This window comes from Oncorhynchus mykiss, chromosome 31, assembly GCF_013265735.2.
Source record: "Oncorhynchus mykiss isolate Arlee chromosome 31, USDA_OmykA_1.1, whole genome shotgun sequence".
NCBI lineage: Eukaryota > Metazoa > Chordata > Actinopteri > Salmoniformes > Salmonidae > Oncorhynchus > Oncorhynchus mykiss.
In genome coordinates, this window is record NC_050571.1 from 17,108,800 (window position 1) to 17,129,891 (window position 21,092).

The following is a 21,092-nucleotide window of genomic DNA, read 5'->3' on the forward strand; positions in this document are numbered from 1 at the left end:
AACACGCTCACACACATATACACACACGCACACACACACACACACAGACATTGGCAAAAACGCCCACACACATATACACACATACACACAAACATACTGGCAAACACGCCCACACACATATACACACATATTTACATACACTCTCATGACGCATGCACATACGTACACACACACATTCCCACTTTCTCACACACATTTGCATACACACACCACTACATGTATCTATCTATCTATCTATCTATCTATCTATCTATCTATCTATCTATCTATCTATCTATCTATCTATCTATCTATCTATCTGTCTGTCTGTCTGTCTGTCTGTCTGTCTGTCTGTCTGTCTGTCTGTCTGTCTGTCTGTCTGTCTGTCTGTCCACCCCTCTCTTTCCTTCATTTCCTTTCCTCTGTCACCCTCTTTCTTTCTCTCTCTCTCTCTCTCTCTCTCTCTCTCTCTCTCTCTCTCTCTCTCTCTCTCTCTCTCTCTCTCTCTCTCTCTATGTCCCATGTTCATCCTCTGTCAACCTCTCTCTCTCTCTCTCTCTATGTCCCATGTTCATCCTCTGTCACCCTCTCTCTCTATATATATATCCCATGTTCATCCTATGTCACCCTCTCTCTCTATATATATATCCCATGTTCATCCTCTGTCACCCTCTCTCTCTCTCTCTATGTCCCATGTTCATCCTCTGTCACCCTCTCTCTCTCTGTCCCATGTTCATCCTCTGTCACCCTCTCTCTCTATATATATATCCCATGTTCATCCTATGTCACTCGCTCTCTATCCCATGTTCATCCTCTGTTACCCTCTCTCTCTCTCTCTCTATGTCCCATGTGTCCCATGTTCATCCTCTGTCACCCTCTCTCTCTCTCTATGTCCCATGTTCATCCTCTGTCACCCTCTCTCTCTCTCTCTATGTCCCATGTTCATCCTCTCAGTACATGCTGTTCTGTCTCTCTCTCTCTCTCTCTCTCTCTCTCTCCCTCCCTCCCTCCCTCTCTCTCTCTCTCATGTACGTCATCTGTTACTCACCATGTCAGTCAGTCAGTGTCACCCTCACCTCACTACTGCTGAGGAGTAATAGCCTGGTGTATGTGTGTATGTGTGTGAGCTAACGCTAGCTACCGAGCATGCTAACACCAAACGCCCTCTGTACTGAGGGCTGCAGTGCCGCTATTATAAGGGTTTTGCATGAATAACCCTCACCCTCCTCCCTCTTTCTCTCTCCCTCTCTTTCTCCTTCACTCTCTATTTTTCTCTCGCTCTCACTCCCTCTTTCTCTTTCTCTCCATACTCAGCTACCATTGAGGCCATTGAAGCCATTGATCCTGTTGAGGACGCAGAAGGTAAATTCCACTCATGCATCAACAATGAGATTAAGCGAGTGAGTGTGTGAGAGAATGAAAAAGGTAGAGAAAGAGGGGGATAAGGCATGGCGACCCATCTACGCCATACACTTATCCACAATGCATTGAGCTCTTCTAACAGCACTGCTTCTGGTGAAGCCTGACTGCTCTTATTCCTTCTCCTCACACACACTCCCCTCTACACACTTCTCTCTCTCTCACACACACACACACACACACACACACACACACACACACACACACACACACACACACACACACACACACACACTCAACTCTACACGCTCCTCACACACATACACCCTCAAACTCACATTCCTCAAGACCCGCTCCGGAAAAACACACACACACACACAAACCAGTTGGGGGAGGAGTCTGACCCTACAATAACTCTAACATCGTCCCTACACAATGACATCATCCCTACACAACCTCTGCTATTTTGTTTCGGCACAGCAACATGTGCTGTGTGAAGCCTGTGGAGTTTTGCGTTGGAAACATGATGTTCCGTGATGACAAACATTGTTAACACATGAACACTACAGTCTTTATGTAGACTGTCAGTCGCTAGGAGGATACTGTTGAATCTTATAAGTCTGGAAGGATAGTGGATTGTAAGTGTGCACATTATGACTGTAAGTGTTCAGCACTTTCTGTTTGTACTGGCCTAGCTGTTGTGTGTATTTATAAGGCTTTTGTGTAATAACTAGTAGAGTTGGGTGGTATCCAGATGTTCATATGTTCATACCATCCTTTTCTCGTCCCGGGATATACGGTATTACCGGCTTAGTACACAAGGGGGTGCCAAAAAAAGCCCATTGGGTGTCTATTACAGAATGCTAACAAAATTAGCACAAGTAAATAGCGAATTTCCATGGAGGCTAGTAGCTAAATATGCGAACGAGCGCAAACAAAAGTAAATGAATAAATTGCAAAGACAGGCTATCCAGCTCATCGATTTATACATACAGTGCATTCGGAAAGTATTCAGACCCCTTGACTTTTTCCATATTTTGTTACGTTACAGCCTTATTCTAAAATTGATTGAAAAAATGGATCCTCATCAATGTACACACAATACCCCATAATGACAAAGCAAAAACAGTTTTATCGAAATGTTTGCAAATACCTGATTTACATAAGTATTCAGACCCTTTGCTAGGAGACTCGAAATTGAGCTCAGGTGCATCCTGTTTCCATTGATCATCCTTGAGATGTTTCTACAACTTGATTTGAGTCCACCTTTGGTAAATTCAATTGTTTTGACATGATTTGGAAAGGCACACAACTGTCTATGTAAGGTCCCACAGTTGACAGTGCATGTCAGAGAAAAAACCAAGCCATGAGGTCGAAGGAATTGTCCGTAGAGCTCCGAGACAGGATTGTGTCGAGGCAAGGGTACCAAAAAATCTCCATCGTAATTTAAATTAACATTTTATTTATTTATTTTTGTTGTAATTTTTACCGCCTTTTTCTCTCCAATTTCGTGATCTTGTCTCATCGCTGCAACTCCCTCAACGAACTCAGGAGAGGCGAAGGTCGAGTCATGCGTCCTCCGAAACATGACCCGCCAAGCCGCACTTCTTAACATCTGCTCGCTTAACCCGGAAGCCAGCTGCACCAATGTGTCAGAGGAAATACTGTTCAACTGATGACCGTAGTCAGCCTGCAGGTGCCAGGCCCGCCACAAGGTGTCACTAGAGCGCGATGAGCCAAGCAAAGCCCCCCTGGCCAAACCTTCACCTAACCCAGATGACGCTAGGCCAATTGTGCGCTGCCCTATGGGACTCCGGGTCACGGCCAGTAATGACACAGCCTGGGATCAAACCACAGGCTGTAGTGACGCCGCAACACTGTGTCGCTGCGCGCCTCAGAAGGCCCCCATCGTTCTTAAATGGAAGAAGTTTAGAACCACCAAGACTTTTCCTAGAGCTGGCTGTACGGCCAAACTGAGCAATCAGGGGAGAAGTGCCTTGGTGACTCTGACAGAGCTCCACAGTTCCTCTGTGGAGATGGGAGAACCTTCCAGAAGGACAACCATCTCTGCAGCCCTCCACCAATCAGGCATTTACGGTAGAGTGGCCAGACGGAAGTCACTCCTTAGAAAAAGGCACATGACAGCCCACATGGAGTTTCCAAAAGGTACCTAAAGGACTCTCAGGTCATGAGAAACAAGATTCTCTGGTCTGATGAAACCAAGATTGGACTCTTTGGCCTGAATGCCAAGCGTCACATATAGAGGAAACCTGGCACCATCCCTACGGTGAAGCATGGTGGTGGCAGAATCATACTGTGGAGATGTTTTTCAGCGGCAGGGACTGGGAGACTAATCAGGATCGAGGGAAAGACGAACAGAGCAAGGTACAGAGAGATCCTTGATGATAACCAGCTCCAAAGCTTAGGACTCAGACTGGGGCAAAGGTTCACCATCCAACAGGACATCTCTGGAGAGATCTGAAAATAGCTGTGCAGCAAAGCTCCCCATCCAAACTGACAGAACTTGAGAGGATCTTCAGAGAAGAATGGGAGAAACTCCCCAGATACAGGTGTGCCAAGCTTGTTAATACACATGCAAACATTTCTAAACATTTCTAAAAACCTGATGTTGATTTGTCATTATGGGGTATTATGTGTAGATTGATGAGGGGAAAAAACAATGGAATCCATTTTAGAATTAGGCTGTAACATAACATGTGGAAAAAGGAAAGGGGTCTGCAGTGTATATAGCTTGGAGCTACTGAATGACATTTTTGGTGAGTTTGGACATTTACAAGTGAATGTGAATGAGAGACACTGTGCAAATGAACAAAGTTTTGACGCATGCTTGTCTGAGGTTAGAAGCAGCATGTGAACTGTTGTGAAAATTCTAACCAATTGAGAGAGGCTTTGTTATTTCTTCAAACAATCAATCTTTATTAATAAGAATAGCAATATTGAAGCTGGTCAGTCATGCACTCTGAAGTGTAAGGCTGAGAGCTCGATGACACAATGAGTACAGAAGCCTTATATAGTCAAACTATTTTACACAAGCACATACAAAACATCTTGGTATGTGTTCATGTGTGGTGAATGAGACTAAACTATGATAGAAGGTGCAGACTAACTGTAAATTGGTTGTCTCGTTCTGTAGCAACAGCTAGTTATTCTACTCTTCTTGTGAGATCTCAAAACAACAGCTAGTTATTCTACTCTTCTAGTGAGATCTCAAAACAACAGCTAGTTATTCTACTCTTCTAGTGAGATCTCAAAACAACAGCTAGTTATTCTACTCTTCTATTGAGATCTCAAAACAACAGCTAGTTATTCTACTCTTCAAGTGAGATCTCAAAACAACAGGAAATCAGTTCAGTTTCTCTGAAAATCAACGGTTTCCAGAATGGGGTCAAGCAAACACATTTTGCTGTCTTCCCAGAGGGTGTGTGGTTGCACACCCACAAACACATACACAAGCATAAACTTCAAGAGATCCTTCAACACATTAGAAGTCATATAAACTGAAAGAGGTTAACATAGATTTTTCACTCGCGGTACATGCTGTGTCTGTGTGGAGTCTGGAGTCGCTAGGGCAACAGTCCTGCCTGCTCTGCTCGAAGAAGATGGGGCAAGAAGATGGGGCAATAGCAGACGGGCCAAGAACGGAGAGGAGAAAAAACGCCATAAAATCAAGATAGCAGGCAGTTGTACAGATTTCTCAAACACGGCAGAAAGCTAACACAATATGATGCCCCGTCTCCTTATTAATTCAGCCACTTACTGAGATAACTAGCAAGTTAATGGACGCATTAATGCAGAATGCTGCGATTTTCACACAGACAAAAATATTAAACGCATAAGAAATATCTTGCTGCGTCTTGAAGACGCAGATCTAAAGTGCTTCTTATTGTCATTTCTGCTCGGCATCAGACACATTTTGTGCTTCATTTGCACTTCTCCACTCGGATGACAGAGCTCTGACTAATGTGTGGCTACTTTTCTTTCTCTGTTGGTTTTCCATGTAGACTAGTTTTCTCTGGTACTTTTCCATGTAGACTAGTTATCTCTGTTGGTTTTCCATATAGACTAGTTTTCTCTGGTACTTTTCCATATAGACTAGTTTTCTCTGTTGGTTTTCCATATAGACTAGTTTTCTCTGGTACTTTTCCATATAGACTAGTTTTCTCTGGTACTTTTCCATGTAGACTAGTTTTCTCTGTTGGTTTTCCATGTAGACTAGTTTTCTCTGGTACTTTTCCATGTAGACTAGTTTTCTCTGGTACTTTTCCATGTAGACTAGTTATCTCTGGTACTTTTCCATGTAGACTAGTTTTCTCTGGTACTTTTCCATGTAGACTAGTTATCTCTGGTACTTTTCCATGTAGACTAGTTTTCTCTGGTACTTTTCCATGTAGACTAGTTATCTCTGTTGGTTTTCCATATAGACTAGTTTTCTCTGGTACTTTACCATATAGACTAGTTTTCTCTGGTACTTTTCCATGTAGACTAGTTATCTCTGTTGGTTTTCCATATAGACTAGTTTTCTCTGGTACTTTACCATATAGACTAGTTTTCTCTGGTACTTTTCCATGTAGACTAGTTTTCTCTGTTGGTTTTCCATATAGACTAGTTTTCTCTGGTACTTTTCCATATAGACTAGTTTTCTCTGGTACTTTTCCATGTAGACTAGTTTTCACTGTTGGTTTTCCATATAAACTAGTTTTCTCTGTTGGTTTTCCATATAGACTAGTTTTCTCTGTTGGTTTTCCATATAGACTAGTTTTCTCTGGTACTTTTCCATGTAGACTAGTTTTCTCTGTTGGTTTTCCATATAGACTACTTTTCTCTGGTACTTTTCCATATAGACTAGTTTTCTCTGGTACTTTTCCATGTAGACTAGTTTTCTCTGTTGGTTTTCCATATAGACTAGTTTTCTCTGTTGGTTTTCCATATAGACTAGTTTTCTCTGTTGGTTTTCCATGTAGACTAGTTTTCTCTGGTACTTTTCCATATAGACTAGTTTTCTCTGTTGGTTTTCCATGTAGACTAGTTTTCTCTGTTGGTTTTCCATATAGACTAGTTTTCTCTGTTGGTTTTCCATATAGACTAGTTTTCTCTGGTACTTTTCCATGTAGACTAGTTTTCTCTGGTACTTTTCCATGTAGACTAGTTTTCTCTGTTGGTTTTCCATATAGACTAGTTTTCTATGTTGGTTTTCCATATAGACTAGTTTTCTCTGTTGGTTTTCCATATAGACTAGTTTTCTCTGTTGGTTTTCCATGTAGACTAGTTTTCTCTGGTACTTTTCCATATAGACTAGTTTTCTCTGTTGGTTTTCCATATAGACTAGTTTTCTCTGTTGGTTTTCCATATAGACTAGTTTTCTCTGGTACTTTTCCATATAGACTAGTTTTATCTGTTGGTTTTCCATATAGACTAGTTTTCTCTGGTACTTTTCCATATAGACTAGTTTTCTCTGGTACTTTTCCATGTAGACTAGTTTTCTCTGTTGGTTTTCCATATAGACTAGTTTTCTCTGTTGGTTTTCCATGTAGACTAGTTTTCTCTGTTGGTTTTCCATATAGACTAGTTTTCTCTGTTGGTTTTCCATATAGACTAGTTTTATCTGGTACTTTTCCATGTAGACTAGTTTTCTCTGGTACTTTTCCATGTAGACTAGTTTTCTCTGTTGGTTTTCCATATAGACTAGTTTTCTCTGTTGGTTTTCCATGTAGACTAGTTTTCTCTGGTACTTTTCCATGTAGACTAGTTTTCTCTGTTGGTTTTCCATATAGACTACTTTTCTCTGGTACTTTTCCATATAGAATAGTTTTCTCTGTTGGTTTTCCATGTAGACTAGTTTTCTCTTGTACTTTTCCATATAGACTAGTTTTCTCTGGTACTTTTCCATGTAGACTAGTTTTCTCTGGTACTTTTCCATATAGACTAGTTTTCTCTGGTACTTTTCCATATAGACTAGTTTTCTCTGTTGGTTTTCCATATAGACTAGTTTTCTCTGGTACTTTTCCATGTAGACTAGTTTTCTCTGGTACTTTTCCATGTAGACTAGTTTTCTCTGGTACTTTTCCATTTAGACTAGTTATCTCTGGTACTTTTCCATGTAGACTCGTTTTCTCTGGTACTTTTCCATGTAGACTAGTTTTCTCTGGTACTTTTCCATATAGACTAGTTTTCTCTGTTGGTTTTCCATATAGACTAGTTTTCTCTGGTACTTTTCCATGTAGACTAGTTTTCTCTGGTACTTTTCCATATAGACTAGTTTTCTCTGTTGGTTTTCCATATAGACTAGTTTTCTCTGGTACTTTTCCATGTAGACTAGTTTTCTCTGGTACTTTTCCATGTAGACTAGTTTTCTCTGGTACTTTTCCACGTAGACTAGTTTTCTCTGGTACTTTTCCATATAGACTAGTTTTCTCTGGTACTTTTCCATGTAGACTAGTTTTCTCTGTTGGTTTTCCATATAGACTAGTTTTCTCTGGTACTTTTCCATATAGACTAGTTTTCTCTGTTGGTTTTCCATTTAGACTAGTTTTCTCTGGTACTTTTCCATATAGACTAGTTTTCTCTGGTACTTTTCCATATAGACTAGTTTTCTCTGGTACTTTTCCATATAGACTAGTTTTCTCTGTTGGTTTTCCATATAGACTAGTTTTCTCTGGTACTTTTCCATATAGACTAGTTTTCTCTGTTGGTTTTCCATATAGACTAGTTTTCTCTGGTACTTTTCCATATAGACTAGTTTTCTCTGTTGGTTTTCCATATAGACTAGTTTTCTCTGGTACTTTTCCATGTAGACTAGTTTTCTCTGTTGGTTTTCCATATAGACTAGTTTTCTCTGGTACTTTTCCATGTAGATTAGTTTTCTCTGTTGGTTTTCCATATAGACTAGTTTTCTCTGGTACTTTTCCATGTAGACTAGTTTTCTCTGGTACTTTTCCATATAGACTAGTTTTCTCTGGTACTTTTCCATATAGACTAGTTTTCTCTGTTGGTTTTCCATATAGACTAGTTTTCTCTGGTACTTTTCCATATAGACTAGTTTTCTCTGTTGGTTTTCCATATAGACTAGTTTTCTCTGGTACTTTTCCATGTAGACTAGTTTTCTCTGGTACTTTTCCACGTAGACTAGTTTTCTCTGGTACTTTTCCATATAGACTAGTTTTCTCTGGTACTTTTCCATGTAGACTAGTTTTCTCTGTTGGTTTTCCATATAGACTAGTTTTCTCTGGTACTTTTCCATATAGACTAGTTTTCTCTGGTACTTTTCCATATAGACTAGTTTTCTCTGTTGGTTTTCCATATAGACTAGTTTTCTCTGGTACTTTTCCATATAGACTAGTTTTCTCTGGTACTTTTCCATATAGACTAGTTTTCTCTGGTACTTTTCCATATAGACTAGTTTTCTCTGTTGGTTTTCCATATAGACTAGTTTTCTCTGGTACTTTTCCATGTAGACTAGTTTCCTCTGGTACTTTTCCATATAGACTAGTTTTCTCTGGTACTTTTCCATATAGACTAGTTTTCTCTGGTACTTTTCCATATAGACTAGTTTTCTCTGTTGGTTTTCCATATAGACTAGTTTTCTCTGGTACTTTTCCATGTAGACTAGTTTTCTCTGTTGGTTTTCCATATAGACTAGTTTTCTCTGGTACTTTTCCATGTAGACTAGTTTTCTCTGGTACTTTTCCATGTAGACTAGTTTTCTCTGTTGGTTTTCCATATAGACTAGTTTTCTCTGGTACTTTTCCATGTAGATTAGTTTTCTCTGTTGGTTTTCCATATAGACTAGTTTTCTCTGGTACTTTTCCATGTAGACTAGTTTCCTCTGGTACTTTTCCATATAGACTAGTTATCTCTGGTACTTTTCCATGTAGACTCGTTTTCTCTGGTACTTTTCCATGTAGACTAGTTTTCTCTGGTACTTTTCCATATAGACTAGTTTTCTCTGTTGGTTTTCCATATAGACTAGTTTTCTCTGGTACTTTTCCATGTAGACTAGTTTTCTCTGGTACTTTTCCATATAGACTAGTTTTCTCTGTTGGTTTTCCATATAGACTAGTTTTCTCTGGTACTTTTCCATGTAGACTAGTTTTCTCTGGTACTTTTCCATGTAGACTAGTTTTCTCTGGTACTTTTCCACGTAGACTAGTTTTCTCTGGTACTTTTCCATATAGACTAGTTTTCTCTGGTACTTTTCCATGTAGACTAGTTTTCTCTGTTGGTTTTCCATATAGACTAGTTTTCTCTGGTACTTTTCCATATAGACTAGTTTTCTCTGTTGGTTTTCCATTTAGACTAGTTTTCTCTGGTACTTTTCCATATAGACTAGTTTTCTCTGGTACTTTTCCATATAGACTAGTTTTCTCTGGTACTTTTCCATATAGACTAGTTTTCTCTGTTGGTTTTCCATATAGACTAGTTTTCTCTGGTACTTTTCCATATAGACTAGTTTTCTCTGTTGGTTTTCCATATAGACTAGTTTTCTCTGGTACTTTTCCATATAGACTAGTTTTCTCTGTTGGTTTTCCATATAGACTAGTTTTCTCTGGTACTTTTCCATGTAGACTAGTTTTCTCTGTTGGTTTTCCATATAGACTAGTTTTCTCTGGTACTTTTCCATGTAGATTAGTTTTCTCTGTTGGTTTTCCATATAGACTAGTTTTCTCTGGTACTTTTCCATGTAGACTAGTTTTCTCTGGTACTTTTCCATATAGACTAGTTTTCTCTGGTACTTTTCCATATAGACTAGTTTTCTCTGTTGGTTTTCCATATAGACTAGTTTTCTCTGGTACTTTTCCATATAGACTAGTTTTCTCTGTTGGTTTTCCATATAGACTAGTTTTCTCTGGTACTTTTCCATGTAGACTAGTTTTCTCTGGTACTTTTCCACGTAGACTAGTTTTCTCTGGTACTTTTCCATATAGACTAGTTTTCTCTGGTACTTTTCCATGTAGACTAGTTTTCTCTGTTGGTTTTCCATATAGACTAGTTTTCTCTGGTACTTTTCCATATAGACTAGTTTTCTCTGGTACTTTTCCATATAGACTAGTTTTCTCTGTTGGTTTTCCATATAGACTAGTTTTCTCTGGTACTTTTCCATATAGACTAGTTTTCTCTGGTACTTTTCCATATAGACTAGTTTTCTCTGGTACTTTTCCATATAGACTAGTTTTCTCTGTTGGTTTTCCATGTAGACTAGTTTTCTCTGGTACTTTTCCATATAGACTAGTTTTCTCTGGTACTTTTCCATATAGACTAGTTTTCTCTGGTACTTTTCCATATAGACTAGTTTTCTCTGTTGGTTTTCCATATAGACTAGTTTTCTCTGGTACTTTTCCATGTAGACTAGTTTTCTCTGTTGGTTTTCCATATAGACTAGTTTTCTCTGGTACTTTTCCATGTAGACTAGTTTTCTCTGGTACTTTTCCATGTAGACTAGTTTTCTCTGTTGGTTTTCCATATAGACTAGTTTTCTCTGGTACTTTTCCATGTAGATTAGTTTTCTCTGTTGGTTTTCCATATAGACTAGTTTTCTCTGGTACTTTTCCATGTAGACTAGTTTCCTCTGGTACTTTTCCATATAGACTAGTTTTCTCTGGTACTTTTCCATATAGACTAGTTTTCTCTGTTGGTTTTCCATATAGACTAGTTTTCTCTGTTACTTTTCCATATAGACTAGTTTTCTCTGTTGGTTTTCCATATAGACTAGTTTTCTCTGGTACTTTTCCATGTAGACTAGTTTCCTCTGGTACTTTTCCATATAGACTAGTTTTCTCTGGTACTTTTCCATATAGACTAGTTTTCTCTGTTGGTTTTCCATATAGACTAGTTTTCTCTGTTACTTTTCCATATAGACTAGTTTTCTCTGTTGGTTTTCCATATAGACTAGTTTTCTCTGGTACTTTTCCATGTAGACTAGTTTTCTCTGTTGGTTTTCCATATAGACTAGTTTTCTCTGTTGGTTTTCCATATAGACTAGTTTTCTCTGTTGGTTTTCCACATAGACTAGTTTTCTCTGTTGGTTTTCCATATAGACTAGTTTTCTCTGTTGGTTTTCCATATAGACTAGTTTTCTCTGTTGGTTTTCCACATAGACTAGTTTTCTCTGTTGGTTTTCCATGTAGACTAGTTTTCTCTGGTACTTTTCCATATAGACTAGTTTTCTCTGGTACTTTTCCATGTAGACTAGTTTTCTCTGTTGGTTTTCCACATAGACTAGTTTTCTCTGTTGGTTTTCCATGTAGACTAGTTTTCTCTGGTACTTTTCCATATAGACTAGTTTTCTCTGGTACTTTTCCATGTAGACTAGTTTTCTCTGTTGGTTTTCCATATAGACTAGTTTTCTCTGTTGGTTTTCCATATAGACTAGTTTTCTCTGGTACTTTTCCATATAGACTAGTTTTCTCTGGTAGTTTTCCATATAGACTAGTTATCTCTGTTGGTTTTCCATATAGACTAGTTTTCTCTGGTACTTTTCCATGTAGACTAGTTTTCTCTGGTACTTTTCCATATAGACTAGTTATCTCTGTTGGTTTTCCATATAGACTAGTTTTCTCTGGTACTTTTCCATGTAGACTAGTTTTCTCTGTTGGTTTTCCATATAGACTAGTTTTCTCTGGTACTTTTCCATATAGACTAGTTTTCTCTGGTACTTTTCCATATAGACTAGTTATCTCTGTTGGTTTTCCATATAGACTAGTTTTCTCTGGTACTTTTCCATGTAGACTAGTTTTCTCTGGTACTTTTCCATATAGACTAGTTATCTCTGTTGGTTTTCCATATAGACTAGTTTTCTCTGGTACTTTTCCATGTAGACTAGTTTTCTCTGTTGGTTTTCCATGTAGACTAGTTTTCTCTGGTACTTTTCCATATAGACTAGTTTTCTCTGGTACTTTTCCATGTAGACTAGCTTTCTCTGTTGGTTTTCCATATAGACTAGTTTTCTCTGTTGGTTTTCCATATAGACTAGTTTTCTCTGGTACTTTTCCATATAGACTAGTTTTCTCTGGTACTTTTCCATATAGACTAGTTATCTCTGTTGGTTTTCCATATAGACTCGTTTTCTCTGGTACTTTTCCATGTAGACTAGTTTTCTCTGTTGGTTTTCCATGTAGACTAGTTTTCTCTGTTGGTTTTCCACATAGACTAGTTTTCTCTGTTGGTTTTCCATGTAGACTAGTTTTCTCTGGTACTTTTCCATATAGACTAGTTTTCTCTGGTACTTTTCCATGTAGACTAGTTTTCTCTGTTGGTTTTCCATATAGACTAGTTTTCTCTGTTGGTTTTCCATATAGACTAGTTTTCTCTGGTACTTTTCCATATAGACTAGTTTTCTCTGGTACTTTTCCATATAGACTAGTTATCTCTGTTGGTTTTCCATATAGACTAGTTTTCTCTGGTACTTTTCCATGTAGACTAGTTTTCTCTGTTGGTTTTCCATGTAGACTAGTTTTCTCTGGTACTTTTCCATGTAGACTAGTTTTCTCTGTTGGTTTTCCATATAGACTAGTTTTCTCTGGTACTTTTCCATGTAGACTAGTTTTCTCTGTTGGTTTTCCATATAGACTAGTTTTCTCTGGTACTTTTCCATGTAGACTAGTTTTCTCTGTTGGTTTTCCATATAGACTAGTTTTCTCTGGTACTTTTCCATGTAGACTATTTTTTCCGGTATAATGCAAGATTGACTTTAAGCAAAACATTAGGAAATGTAGCTAGCTACATTCTGTCTATGATAAACATTAGAAATATGATGGCAATGCATCGTTTTTTGCCCAAAATACCTTGCTTTTTCATTGTAAACTCATACTTACTTGTGATGCTGCCAGACAAATAGCATTGCACTTCTGTTATCATCAGATGAAAATGAAGCTATTTTCTGCTGAATGTGTTGAACAAAAATGTATACTGAACAAAAACATAAACGCAACATGCAACAATTTCAACTATTTTACTGAGTTACAGTTCATAGAAGGAAATCAGTCAATCGAAATACATTCATTAGGCCCTAATCTATGAATTACACATGACTGGGCAGGGTGGCATCCATGGGTGGGCCTGCGAGGGCATAGCCCCCCCTAAGAGCTAGGCCCAGCCAATCAGAATGAGTTTTATTACAGACACAAATACTCCTCAGTTTCATCAGCTGTCTGGGTGGCTGGTCTCAGATGATCCTGCAGGTGAAGAAGCTGGAAGGGACGTCCTGGGCTGGCGTGGTTACACGTGGTCTGCGGTTGTGAGGCCGGGTTGGACGTACTGCCATATTCTCTAAAACAACGTCGGACGCGGCTTATGGTAGATAGACAAAGGCGGATGGATTATCTTATTCAATTCTCTGGCAACTGCTCTGGTGGACATTCCTGCAGTCAGCATGCCAATTGTGTGCTCCTTCAAAATATAGACATCTGTGGCATTGTGTTGTGTGACAAAACTGCATATTTTAGTGGCTTTTTATTGTCCCCAGCACAAGGTTTACCTGTGTATTGATTATGATGTTTAATCAGATTCTAACAGGGATGTAAAAAATAAATAAGCTTTTTGCATTTTTTCTCTTAACCTATTGTACAAGTTGCCTGCAGGTATTTACTTAAAAAGTAGCTACAAATATTAAAATGTATTGAAAAACCTCAAAGAAATAGTTTAAACAGTATTGAAAACCAAACCCCTAACTATTTCCAAATACCCCATATATATTGTATTTAACTAGGGAAGTCAGTTAAGAGCAAATGCGTATTTACAATGACGGCCTATCCCGGCCAAACCCGGACGATGCTGGGCCAATTGGGTGCCGCCCTATGGGACTCTCAATCACGGCCCGATGTGATACAGCCTGGAATCAAACCAGGGACTGTAGTGATGCCTCTTGCACTGAGCTGCAGTGCCTTAGACCGCTGCGCAACTCGGGAGCCCTATAGGGTATATACGGCATACCGCCCAAGCCTAGTAACTGGTTATCGTGTGTAGGAACTGCTTATCGTGTGTGTATGTAGCAAGCAGGGTTGTGGACAATTCCATTTAAATTCCAATCAATTCAGAATTAAACCAAATTCCAATTCCAAATTTTCCTAATTTTAAAGCATAGAAGAGAATTGGAATTTCAGTATACTTCCTGAATTGACTGGAATTGAAATGAAGTTGACCCCAAGCCTGGTGCACACATATTGTATATGTTCCATATATATTTTATATAGTGCCAAATAGGGGTTTCTTTGGTTCCTAACGATAGTAGATCCCTTTTTCGTGCTGTATAGAACCCTTTTTGAAAGGTTCTATAAGGAAACATGCTCATACGGTTCTAAATGGAACCTTTATAGTGTTATAAAGAACACTTTCCTGAGGCTCTATAAAGAACATGAGTCATATGTAACCATCACTGGCCATAGTCATATTTAACATGTAAGGGCATAACACAACTGATAGACTGGAATGACACGCTCACTCACAGTTGAAAAGGAGCCGTGAGCAAACCAAGCTCCAATATATTTGAATGAGCCGACACCCCTACATTTTAATTGTCACTAAAAGAGGAAAGAACCAATTTTCAGAAATGCAAAGAACCATTGAAGGGCTCAAACGGTTATTAGAGTCATTATGGTTCCACATAGAACCACCATCTAAAAATAGCCCATATTAACATATATAGCCTAAGAAACAAGGTCCATGAAGTCAATGATTTGCTAGTAACAGATGACATTCATATTCTGACAATCTCTGAAACTCACTTAGATAATACCTTTGATGATACAGTGGAAGCAATACATGATTATAACATCAACCGAAAAGACAGAAATGCCAAAGAGGGCGGTGTTGCGCTCTATATTCAGAACCACATTCCTGTAAAGCTTAGAGAGGATCTCATATTAAATACTGTTGAAGTAATATGGCTACAGGTCAATCTGCCTCACCTAAATTAAGCCAATTATTGTGGGAAGCTGCTATAGACCACCAAGTGTTGACAGTCAGTATCTGGATAATATGTGTGAAATGCTTGATAATGTATGTGATATCAACAGAGAAGTATATTTTCTGGGTGATTTAAATATTGACTGGCTATCATCAAGCTGCCCACCCAAGTAAAACATCCATAGTGTAACCAGTGCCTGCAAACTGGTTCAGGTTATCAGTCAACGTACCATGGTAGTTACAAACAGCACATGAATTAAATCATCAACATCTGTTGATCACATCTTTACTAAAGCTGCAGAAATCTGCTCTAAAGCAGTATCCAGATCCATAGGATGTAGTGATCACAATATAATAGGCATATCTAGGAAAACCAAAGTTCCAAAGTCTGGGCCTAATATGGTGTATAAGAGGTCATACCACAAGTTTTGTAGTGATCCATATGTTGATGATGTAAATAATATTTGCTGGTCTGTGGTGTGTAATGAGGAGCAACCAGATGCTGCACTTGACACATTTATGAAACTACTTATTCCAGTTACTAATAAGCACACACCCATTAAGAAAATGACTGTAAAAACTGTTAAATCCCCTTGGATTGATGAAGAATTGAAAAATTGTATGGTTGAGAGGGATGAGGCAAAAGGTATGGCAATTAAGTCGGGCAGCCCAACTGATTGGAAAACATACTACAAATTAAGAAATCATGTTACTAAACTAAATAAAAATAAAAATAAACTACACTATGAAACAAAAATCAATGATATAAAGAATGATAGTAAAACGCTTTGGAGCACCTTAAATGACATTCTGGGAAAAAAGGCTAACTCGGCTCCATCATTCATTGAATCAGATGGCTCATTCATCACAAAACCCACTGATATTTCCAACTACTTTAATTACTTTTTCATTGGCAAGATAAGCAAACTTAGGTATGACATGTCAGCAACAAAAGCTGATACTACACATCCAAGTACAGTTGAAGTCGGAAGTTTACATACACCTTAGCCAAATACATTTAAAATCCGTTTTTCACAATTCCTGACATTTAATCATAGTAGAAATTCCCTGTCTTAGGTCAGTTAGGATCACCACTTAATTTTATTTTATTGTCAGAATAATAGTAGAGAGAATTATTTATTTCAGCTTTTATTTCTTTCATCACATTCCCAGTGGGTCAGACGTTTACATACACTCAGTTAGTATTTGGTAGCATTGCCTTTAAATTGTTTAACTTGGGTCAAACGTTTCGGGTAGCCTTCCACAAGCTTCCCACAATAAGTTGGGTGAATTTTGGACCATTCCTCCTGACAGAACTGGTGTAACTGGGTCAGGTTTGTAGGCCTCGCACATGCTTTTTCATTTCTGCCCACAAATTTTCTATAGGAATGAGGTCAGGGCTTTGTGATGGCCACTCCAAACCTCGACTTTGTTGTCCTTAAGCCATTTTGCCACATCTTTGGAAGTATGCTTGGGGTCATTGTCCATTTGGAAGACCCATTTGTGACCAAGCTTTAACTTCTTGACTGATGTCTGAGATGTTGCTACAATATATCCACATACATTTCCTCCTCATGATGCCATCTATTTTGTGAAGTGCACCAGTCCCTCCTGCAGCAAAGCACCCCCACAACATGATGCTGCTTCAAGGTTGGGATGGTGTTCTTCGGCTTGCAAGCCTCCCCCTTTTCTTCCAAACATAACGATGGTCATTATGGCCAAACAGTTCTATTTTTGTTTTATCAGATCAGAGGACATTTCTTTTGTACCTGTTTCCTCCAGCATATTCACAGTGTCCTTTGCTGTTGTTCTGGGATTGTTTTGCACTTTTCAAACCAAAGTACGTTAATCTCTAGGAGACAAATCCCGCTTCTCCTTCCTGAGCGGTATGACGGCTGCATGGTCCCATGGTGTTTATACTTGCGTACTATTGTTTGTACAGATGAACGTGGTACCTTCAGGCTTTTGGAAATTGCTCCCAAGGATGAACCAAACCTGTGGAGGTCTCCAATTTATTTTCTGAGATCTTGACTGATTTATTTAGATTTTCGCATGATGTCAAGCAAATAGGCACTGAGTTTGAAGGTAGGCCTTGAAATACATCCACAGGTACACCTTCAATTGACTCAAATGATGTCAATTAGCCTATCAGAAGCTTCTATAGCCATTACATACTTTTCTGGAATTTTTCAAGTTGTTTAAAGGCACAGTCAACTTAGTGTATGTAAACTTCTGACCCACTGGAATTATGATACAGTGAATTATAAGTGAAATAATCTGTCTGTAAATAATTGTTGGAGAAATTACTTGTGTCATGCACAAAGTAGATGTCCTAACCGACTTGCCAAAACTATAGTTTGTTAACAAGAAATGTGTGGAGTGGTTGAAAAACAAGTTTTAATGACTCCAACCTAAGTGTATGTAAACTTCCGACTTCAACTGTATATCGGACCAAATTATGAAAGAGAAGAATTGTACTTTTGAGTTCCGTAAAGTCATTGTGGAAGAGGTATTATTGTTGTCTATCAACAATGATACGCTAGTAAAGTAAAGTACTTCAAGCACATATTTTCATTTCAGTCTCCAACATCTCCACTAACTGTATGGATTGTATGGATTTTCCCCCCTATTAATAATGTAAAATTAGCAGCTGTACAGAAAGTGTAAGGCCAAATTACAGAGGAGGAACTTCTTGATGCAATTAAAGCCTTTAAGTCCAGGAAATCTTCAGGGCTGGATGGCGTACCAGTGGAGGTATTCCAAACATTTGTTGATCTACTCAGAGGACCGTTATTAGCATGTTTTAACCACTCCTATATAAATGGTATATTATTAAACACTCAACAAGAAGGTTTGATTTCATTATTACTGAAACAGGATCCAAGTGGTATATAACCAAATTATGATAACTGTATATTATGTATCACCAAAAAATTCAACTTTTACATTACTGTGTAGTTTACCAATGAAATGGTCTGACGGAGATGTGGACACACTCTGTATACAAATCCCGAAAGAAAGACATGATCTCACTACAATACATTTTTATAGAAAGTTAGCAAAAATGCATAAGATCTTGCTACCATGGAAAGGAAAATACCTGTGTATTTGTGGAAAAATCCCCCTGATTAACTCTGTAGTCATCCCAGTTTAACTATTTGCTAATGGCCTTGCCTACACCTAGCAACTAGTTTTTTTTAATTATATGAGCAAAACATATTGCATTTTATTTGGAATGGCAAGCCAGTTAAAATTAAATGGGCCTAGTTTTATAAAGAATATGAATTCAGAGGGCAGAAATGATTAAATATTAAAGCATTAGACCTCTCACTAAAGGCTTCAGTCATACTAAAGTTATACATAAATCTGAAATGGTTCTCCAGTAAATTAGTAAGAATGTCTCACCCCATGTTCAAGAATGGCCTTTTTCCCTTTATTCAGTAAGGAAAAGTCAGGAACTTGTCTGTCGGCCCTGCATTGAAGACCAAAAAAACTGGGTAAAGAAAATTGTGGTAAATAAAAATATATACTAGTTTCATTTAAGGATAAAAAAAAATTGACAGCTGTGCCATATAAATTGCAAGATAGTTGGGAAGAGATTTTCAATGTACCATTCCATGGCACATGGTTTATGAATTGACATGCAAAACACCACCATATTCAAAACAAAACATTTCTATTTAAATTATTATACAAAATTCTTGCAACAGAATGATATATATATGGGGGATACAATCTTCTCAGCTCTGAAGATTTTGCTGCAAGGAGGCAGAGTCATTAGATCATTTATTTTGGTACTGTCCATGTGTAGCTCGTTTTTGGTCACAGCACATTTGAAAAATGTATGACAAATAGAAATCCAATATGGATGGTGTTAAGAGACAGATGGGAGGGGTTGAATGGAGCTGAAGGGTGGGACTAATAACAACATGATGACAAATGTAAAACATACGGAGTCTGTAAAATGTATATAGGTTCAGAACTTTTGTGAAATAGCACAGTTACAAATATATGGTAAATATAAATCAAACTGGGTGGACATCAGAAATAGAGCAAGGCCAGGACTAAAAACAAACTAAATATAACTATTGTAAAATAGATTGTGTCTTTAAAATGTGTATAGTATGTATAAGCTGGAAGTAGAAGCCTAAGTGTTATTGTTTATTAGTTACTCCAATTGGGGGAGGGGTGGTAGGGTTTGTGGGGAATAATAAAGGATGGTATATACTAAAGAAAGTGTGTATATGTATATATGTATGTGTATGCATATATATACACTACTGTTTAAAATGTTTGGGGTCACTTAGAAATGCCCTTGTTTTTGAAAGAAAAGCACATTTTTTGTTCATTAAAATAACTTCAAATTGATCAGAAATACAGTGTAGACATTGTTAATGTTGTAAATGACTGTTGTGGCTGGAAACAGCTGATTTTTTATTGAATATCTACATAGGCGTACAGAGGTCCATTATCAGCAACCATCACTCCTGTGTTCCAATGGCACGTTGTGTTAGCTAATCCAAGTGTATCATTTTAAAAGGCTAATTGATCAATAGAAAACCCTTTTGCAACTATGTTAGCACAGCTGAAAATGGTTGTGCTGATTAAAGAAGCAATAAAACTGTCCGTCTTTAGACTAGTTGAGTATCTGGAGCGTCAGCATTTGTGGGTTCGATTACAGGCTCAAAATGGCCAGAAACAAAGAACTTTCTTCTGAAACTCATCATTCTATTCTTGTTCTGAAAAATGAAGGCTATTCCATGTGAGAAATTGCCAAGAAACTGAAGATCTGGTACAACGCTGTGCACTACTCCCTTCGCAGAACATTGCAAACAGTCTCTAACCAGAAAGAAAGAATGGGAGGCCCCGGTGCACAACTGACTAAGAGGACAAGTACATTAGAGTGTCTAGTTTGAGAACCAGACGCCTCACAAGTCCTCAACTGGCAGCTTCATTAAATAGTACCCGCAAAAAAACAGTCTCAATGTCAACAGTGAAGAGGCGATTCCAGGATACTGGCCCTAACAGAACACAGTGGGTGTTCTTTAATGATAAACATGATCCAGGTAGAATCAGGAGTTCCCCAGTGTAGCTGTTCAGGCCCCTTATTTTTTTCGATATTTACTGACGACATGCCACTGGCTTTGAGTAAAGCCTGTGTGTTTATGTATGCGGAATACTCAACACTATACACATCAGCTACTACAGCAACTGAAATGACTGCAACACTTAACAAAGTGCTGCAATTAGTTTCAGAATGGGTGGCAAGGAATCAGTTAGTCCTAAATATTTCCAAAACTAAAAGCATTGTATTTGGGACAAATCATTCACTAAACCCTAAACTTCAACTAATACTCGTAATAAATCATGTGGAAATTGAGCAAGGTGCGGTGACTAAACTGCTTGGAGTAACCCTGGATTGTAAACTGTCATGGTCAAAACATATTGATACAACAGTAGCTAAGATGAATGTCTGTCCATAATAAAGTGCTGCTCTGCCTTCTTAACAGCACTATCAACAAGACAGGTCCTACAGGCCCTAGTTTTTACCTTCTTAACAGCACTATCAACAAGGCAGGTCCTACAGGCCCTAGTTTCTACCTTCTTAACAACACTATCAACAAGGCAGGTCCTACAGGCCCTAGTTTCTACCTTCTTAACAGCACTATCAACAAGGCAGGTCCTACAGGCCCTAGTTTCTACCTTCTTAACAACACTATCAACAAGGCAGGTCCTACAGGCCCTAGTTTCTACCTTCTTAACAGCACTATCAACAAGGCAGGTCCTACAGGCCCTAGTTTCTACCTTCTTAACAGCACTATCAACAAGGCAGGTCC

The 21,092-nt window shown here is 38.3% G+C and overlaps 1 protein-coding gene across 3 annotated transcripts in view; it reads left to right on the top strand.

The window, feature by feature from the left end:
• The window catches only part of LOC110504663 (serine/threonine-protein phosphatase 2B catalytic subunit alpha isoform), a 69,235-nt gene that overhangs the window by 45,607 nt on the left and 2,536 nt on the right, over positions 1–21,092 (top strand). For 2 of the 3 annotated variants that reach the window (XM_036969830.1, XM_036969831.1), the window contains exon 13: positions 1,294–1,341. The exons of the other annotated variant lie outside the window; for it this stretch is intronic. In XM_036969830.1, the coding sequence (XP_036825725.1) occupies positions 1,294–1,341 (48 nt within the window). The remainder of the gene's footprint in view (positions 1–1,293; positions 1,342–21,092) is intronic. 3 annotated transcript variants of the gene reach the window in all.